The 7,500-nt window shown below is 41.3% G+C and overlaps 1 protein-coding gene across 1 annotated transcript in view; it reads left to right on the top strand.

Moving 5' to 3' along the window:
* Positions 1-7,500, top strand: part of LOC119585202 — a gene marked incomplete at its 3' end in the record, with an annotated part of 27,761 nt that overhangs the window by 12,861 nt on the left and 7,400 nt on the right. The window contains 9 exon segments of the mRNA XM_037933856.1: positions 336-463; positions 595-704; positions 1,059-1,277; positions 1,863-2,080; positions 3,078-3,228; positions 3,457-3,572; positions 4,528-4,656; positions 5,316-5,506; positions 6,621-6,842. Coding sequence (XP_037789784.1) covers positions 336-463; positions 595-704; positions 1,059-1,277; positions 1,863-2,080; positions 3,078-3,228; positions 3,457-3,572; positions 4,528-4,656; positions 5,316-5,506; positions 6,621-6,842 — 1,484 coding nt within the window.

Below are 7,500 nucleotides of genomic sequence, written 5' to 3'. Positions count from 1 at the left end.
CTATTTTTCTATCTATATCTATCTATCTATCTATCAATCTATCTATCTATCTATCTATCTATCTATATATCTATCTATCTATCTATCTATCTATCTATCTATCTATCTATCTATCTATCTATCTATCTATCTATCTATCTATCTATCTATCTATCTATTTACCTCCCACGCACGTACGTACGTACGTACCTGCCTACCTACCTACCTAACTACTTAACTACCAACCAACCAACCAATCAACCCACCAACCCACCTACCTACCTACCCACCTACCCATCTACCCACCTACCCATCTACCCACCCACCCACCTACCCATCTCCCTATCCATCCGCAGGTGGCCGTAACGCTAGCCAACGTGACGTCATGCGAGAGGAACATCACGGACATCGCCATGGTCGTTTCGCAGATTGAGACGGACACCTACAACGGAACCGTCAACCAGATGGGGCCCTACTACGTAAGGTGCGTTATTGGGGGGGTGGGGGGGGGGGAAGTGAAAGTGAAAGTGAAAGAAAAGTGAATATGAATTTTAATTTAACTGATTCACATTGCGTATCCTGTCACCTCACCTTTCCCCGTGTTCTTTCCTGCAGGTCCAACACCCTCGTCGTCTACACCATCTCCTTCAGCGTGGCAGGACCGATACATGTGACCTTCACGTACGAGCCCGACTTTGGTGTGAATGACACCTTTTCTGACCTTAGTGAGTGTTGGTAAAGGGAAGAAATGGATGTGTGAAAAAGTGTATATACATTTTTTTTTTAATATTTATTACTTATTGCAATCTGCATATAGAACTGGACCTAATGGTGATAATGATGTTGATTATAGTTACAACGATATTGGTAACGATACTAATAATTATAACAATGATAATAACAACCATAAAAATGATAATGATAGTAACAATGGATAACAATGATAATAATAACAATCATAATAATAATAATACATAAATAAGCGATAAAACCCACATCACACTCTTTCTAATTCCATTCTTCTCCTCATTTACTCCCTTCCCCCCCTCCTCAAAAAAAAAAAAAAAAAAATCACGCAGATGACTTCCCTCTTGGCACTGTGCCACACGAGCTCAACCACACTGTCACCCACACCATACCCGACATGTATATAGTGACGGTTTCGGCGGAGAACAAGCACAACATCATCCCCGGGCCAGTGACAAACTACATCATACTCTATGTGCAGCATGAGGTCGTTACAACATGGACGGTTACTCCCGATGCTGCGATGCTGGCCTTCCTCATCCCGTCAGAAAGTAAGTTAGAGAGAGAGGGTGTGGAGTATGTTGGTGGGTGTGGAGTATGTTGGTGGGTGTGGAGTATGTTGGTGGGTGTGGAGTATGTTGGTGGGTGTGGAGTATGTTGGTGGGTGTGAGACATGTTAGTAGAAATATTGGTATATGTGGAATACATTCATGGAGGTGAAGTATGTAGTTGTGTGGAAAATATGCAAATACGTTTGGAACATTCAAGCGATGAGATGGGGTGATAATGACGAACAATAGTAATTACGACAATAACAACACCAATGCTAAAAATATAAACAAAACAATTACACAACCAATCAACAACCACCAATTTTCCTCACCTTTTTTTTAACTCCCCTTCTCCCTCTCTCTCCCTTTCCCTCTCCCTCTCCCTCTCCCTCTCCCTCTCCCTCTCCCTCTCCCTCTCCCTTTCCCTCTCCCCTTCTCCCACTCCCTCTCCCTCCCTCTCCCTCTCCCTCTCCCTCTCCCTCTCCCTCTCCCTCTCCCTCTCTCCCTCTTCCTCCCTCCCTCTTCCTCCCACTCCCTCTTCCTCCCACTCCCTCCCTCTCTCCATCTCCCTCTCTCCCTCTCCAGTCCCCACATTCCGCTTCATCGACACCGCCGCCGCCAACTTCCCCACCAACGCCTCCGTCAGGATCGACTGGGGGGACGCCACGCCCTTGGAGACCCTGTTGTTCGAGGACCCGGGAGACCAGCAGCCCCTTTTCCAACACGTCTACGCCGCCGACGGGATCTACAACGTCACGGCTTACATCTACAACATCGTTTCGGGATTCGAAGTCTATTGCACGGTATGTGGTGGGTGGGTGGTGGGTGTGAAGGGGTGTGTGGGGGTTTGTTGTGGGTGGGTGGTGGGTGTGAAGGGGTGTGTGGGGTATGTTGTATGTGTGTGCTGGGTGTGAAGGGGTATGTGAGTATGTGGTGGGTGTGTGGGGTATGTTGTGGGTATGTGGTGGGTGTGAAGAGGGCATGTGGTGTAAGTGACAGGGGTATGTGGGGAGATTGGGGAGTGTGAGAGGGTATGTGGTGGGTGTAAGGGGGGGGGGGGTTATTTTCGCATTACAATTTTTTTCCTTATTAATAATTTTCTTTCAGTCCACATTATTTATACAGTTATTCTTTAAATATTTTGATATAATTTTCTTTCAGTCCACATTATTTCCATATTATTTTTCTATTCTTTAATAAGTTCCTCTTAATCCACCATTCCACATTATTGTTATTATCTTTTAGATAATTATCTTTCAATCTACATTATTTCCACATCGTTTCTTCATATTTAACAATTTTATTTCAATTCACTTTATTTTTTATATTTTGTTATAATTATCCACAATCGACATTATACCCACAGTTTTTTCGTATTTTTAAATAATTTTCTTTCAATCCCACATTATTCCCACACTTTTTCTTATTTAAAAAAAATAATTTTAATTCAATCCACACCAGTTTTCCCCCTTTCTCTCTACCTCTTTAATTCAATCCACACCATTTTTTTTCCCTTTCTCTCTACCTCTTTAATTCAATCCACACCATTTTTTTTCCCTTTCTCTCTACCTCTTTAATTCAATCCACACCAATTTTTTTTCCCTTTCTCTCTGCCTCTTTAATTCAATCCACACCATTTTTTTCCCTTTCTCTCTGCCTCTTTAATTCAATCCACACCATTTTTTTCCCCTTTCTCTCTACCTCTTTAATTCAATCCACACCAATTTTTTTTCCCTTTCTCTCTACCTCTTTAATTCAATCCACACCAATTTTTTTCCCTTTCTCTCTACCTCTAAAAAGGTCACGATTGTTGAGGAGATCATAGACTTCGCGATCATCAACAAATACTATCCTACTTTGACATCTCTTGAAGGAAGGCCAGGATTTGGCAAGATTAAGAACCAGTATCCTATGGACAAGAATTTGACCTTTGCCCCCACGATGACCCAGGGTTCGTGAAATTATTGTTGTTTGTTGTATGTTGGTGGGAATTCCTTTTTGTTAATGGTGATGATAGTGGTAATGGTAGTATTGATGAAGATGATAATTGTAATTATAGTAATGGTAATAATAGTGATGATGATAATGTTAATAGTAGGGGTGATGATAATAATGATAATGATAATGGTAATGATACTACTGCTGGAGACATTACTGCAATATTTCCGCTTCTTTTCAGGAACGGTGGATTACTATACGGTCGAATTCACCCTCAATGATTCAACGATTTTCACCTTTAACGTCATCGACCCGTTCCAGCCACTGGCGAACGAATTCCATTATCACTTTGATTTCGTAAGTTTTGTTGTTGTTATTGTAAAAAAAGAAAAACAAAGAAAAAAAAAAAAAGAAATATACCTAAACTCTAATTGTAAGTATAATAGTTATATTTCTGTTGTTTTAAAAAGGATTCCTAAGCTTTTGCTGTAAGTACGTTCTCTTTGTTGTTGTAAGTATGATGATAATTCTTTTGTTGTTGTTAGAATGATAACTGTCTTATAAATTTGATTAATTTTGTTATATGAATATTGTGGTTTTGTTTCTGTTTTCGTTGTTGATGATAATAACTTTTTTGTTGCTGTTGCTATAATTGTAATGCTATAATGTTGTAAAATTACCTGTATAAATAGGAAGCTATTTTGGTTTTATCACATGTACCTTTGCGATTAATTTGATTAATGATAGACAATTTTACTGATTTGCCAATTGATCTAATCGATGTATGAATCTATTAATCATTTTTTCCTGGATCATTTATTCACCAATATGCTATTTTTAAGAAACCTTCCATGCACACCTTTTATTTATCTATCAAGGACACCTTTTTATTTTCTGCTTCATTCTCCCTTTTTTAGGACACCTGTTATCTACCCTTTTTTAGGACACCCTTTATCTACCATTTTAGGACACCCTTTATCTACCTTTTTTCATTCACCTTTTCTTTAAAATCACCTTTTATTCACATTATTTCCCCAATTTAGAACACCTTTTATATAACTTTCTATAAAACTTTTTATTTACTAATTAATTTTCCTTTTTCTTTAAGAACACTGGAAGAAAAACCCACAATACAAAAACTAGATTTATTGAAAGTGAGACTACAGTTTCGAAATCCACCTGGATTCCATCTTCAGGTCTTTAAGAACACTTTTTATTTACTAATCCACTTTCCCTTTTCTTTCAAAACACCATTTATTTACTCATCTTTTTACCTTTTTTTATTATCTACTAATCTATTTACCTTCTTTAGGAGACTTTCCTGAACCTGACGGTGTTCGCGGTAAACATGTTCCAAAGTGTCCCTGTGGACCTTTTCGTGGAGATCGTCGGCCAGGTGCGCGTGGGAATCATCGACGACTTCGCGATCGTCACTGGAAAGGTTTGCGAAGAGCATTTTTTTTTTTTTTTTTTTTTTTTTTTTTTTTTTTTTTTTTTTTTTTTTTTTTTTTTTTTTTGGTGGAGTAGGGTTTCGCTTCAGCGCGTGTTTGCTTGTTTGTTTGTTGGTGCAGGCTTTCTTTCTTTCTCACTCTCTCTGTCTCTGTCTCTCTCTCTGTGTCTTTCTCTGTCTCTCTGTCTCTCTTTCTGTCTCTCTGTCTCTGTCTCTCTCTCTCTCTCTCTCTCTCTCTCTCTCTCTCTCTCTCTCTCTCTCTCTTTCTCTCTTCTCTTCTCTTCTCTCTCTTCTCTCTCTCTCTCTCTCTCTCTCTCTCTCTCTCTCTCTCTCTCTCTCTCTCTCTCTCTCTCTCTCTCTGCGTGTGCGTGCGTGCGTGTGTGCATGTGGTTTCTATGTTTGTGATTATTCCTGCTACTCTAACTTCTCTTAAACCCCCTCCACCTCCTCCTCCTTCCCCTCCCCCTCCTTCCCCTCCCCCTCCTTCCCCTCCCCCTCCTTCCCCTCCCCCTCCCCCTCCTTCCCCTCCTCCCCCTCCCCCCTCCTCCCCTTCCTTCCTCCCCTTCCTTTCCCTCCTCCCCTCTACCCCCTCCTCCTCCTCTACCTGCTCCTCCACCACCCCATTTTCTTTCTTTTCCTTTTTTTTCCAGAACGAAACCAAGACGTTCGAGGTATCCTTCGAGAGCCTCGGAGGAGGAACCTGCCTGGTCATCGACTTCGGGGATTCGAGTCCTCTGGTGTCCTACGGGGAAGAGATCACCTGCAAGACCAACTTTTCCCACGCCTTCTACTACCCGGAGCCTCTCCTGGAAATCATCAACAATTTCACCCACGTCTATGCGTGAGTTGGTGGTGTCTTTTTGTGGTGTTGTGTTGTGGTGGTGTTGTCTTATATGGTGTTGGGTTGGTGGGTTACTTGTTTTTTTTTTATTATTATTATTCTCATTTCTTCTTCTATTTCTTTGTCTTTTTTTCTTTTTTTTTCTTTTTTTTTCTTTTTTTTCTTTTTCTTCTTTTATTTTTCTGCTTCTTCTTCTTTTTAATCTCCGTCTTCATCTCCTCCACCGTCTTATTCAAAAAAATAATTTCTTCGTATTCCTGTTGTTGTTATCTATTATTATTATTATTATTATTTTATTATTATTATTATTATTATTATTATTATTATCATTATTATTATTATTATTATTATTATTATTATTATTATTATTATTCTCCTTACTCTAAAGCTCAACCCACAAACACTCCCACCTACCCCCTCCCCACCACCCTACCTCCTTCTCTAACCCTCCCCCTCCCCCTTTCCCTCTCCCTTTCCCTTTCTCTCTCCTTGTCTCTCTCTCTCTCTCCTTGTCTCTCTCTCTCTCTCCTTGTCTCTCTCTCTCTCTCTTGTCTCTCTCTCTCTCATTGTCTCTCTCTCTCTCTCTCTCCTTGTCTCTCTCTCTCTCCTTGTCTCTCTCTCTCTCTCTCTTGTCTCTCTCTCTCTCTCTCGCTCTCCTCTCGCTCTCGCTCTCGCTCTCGCTCCTCGCTCTCGCTCTCGCTCTCTCTCTCTCTCTCTCTCTCTCTCCTCTCTCTCTCTCTCTCTCTCTACCCCCCTCCCTGTCCCCCTCTCTCCCTCTCCCCCTCCCCCTATCTCTTCCCCTCTCCCTCCCTCTCCCACTCTACCTCCCCCACTAAACCTTTCTCCCTCTCCCTCTCTCCCCAACCTCCTCTCCCTCTCCCTCACTAACCCCTCTCCCCCTCTCCCTCACTAACCCCTCTCCCCCTCTCCCTCACTAACCCTCTCTCCCTCTCCCTCACTAACCCTCTCTCCCTCTCCCTCACTAACCCTCTCTCCCTCTCCCTCACTAACCCCTCTCTCCCTCTCCCTCACTAACCCCTCTCTCCCTCTCCCTCACTAACCCCTCTCCCCCTCTCCCTCACTAACCCCTCTCTCTCTCCCCCCTCCCCAACAGCGCCGAGGGCGTCTACAACATGAGCATCTTCGCCTACAACCCCATCAGCGTCACAACCGACACCCTCATGTTCTGCGTGACGTCGATCAAGTGCCGTCCTCCCAAGGCCGAGGTTTTAGGAGGCACTCTGGACTACCTTTCGGCGCCTAAACTCTACCGGGGCGAGATTAATTCCGTGGCGGCGCTGGGCCAGGTCGATTGCGAGGTCACCAGCAAGACCAAGTAAGGTCGGAGGTCATTGGGGATTTTTTTTTTGGGAGGGTGGGGGTGGGGGGGAAGAGGGGAGGTTGATACGGGTTCTTTCTTTTAGGATTTGGAAAGGATCTTTCTTTTAGGGTTTGAAACGGGGTCTTTCTTTTAGGATTTGAAACGGATATTTGGAGATTTGATTTTTTTTTAGGATTTGAAGCGTTTATTTAGGATTTGAAACGGATTTGTTTTAAGATTTTATATGGATCTCTGTTTTAAGAACTAAAAAAAAAATCAGGATTTGAAACGGATTTTTAAAAAATTGGAATCGAATCTATTTTAGGATTTGAAACGGAATTCTTTTAAGATTTAGAACGGATTTTTAAAAGAACTTGAAATAAATTGTTTTATGAAGAATTTGAAACGAAATTGTAAAAGAATTCGAAACGGTTTTTTTAAATATTTAAAACTGATTTTTAAATTTTAAAAGATTTTTTAAGGATTCGAAACGGATTTTCCAGGATTTAAAATTGCTTAGATTGGTACATAGGTGATTGATTAAAGAATTGACTAACTGGTTGTTAGGTAGATAGAAAGATTAGAATAAGAGCAATGATAATGATGATAAACATGAGGATATAGATGATGATGATGATGATGGTGATAATAGAAATAATTTTTAAATGTGAGT

This window comes from Penaeus monodon, chromosome 3, assembly GCF_015228065.2.
Source record: "Penaeus monodon isolate SGIC_2016 chromosome 3, NSTDA_Pmon_1, whole genome shotgun sequence".
NCBI classification, from domain to species: domain Eukaryota; kingdom Metazoa; phylum Arthropoda; class Malacostraca; order Decapoda; family Penaeidae; genus Penaeus; species Penaeus monodon.
This window is presented reverse-complemented; position numbering and strand designations above follow the sequence as displayed.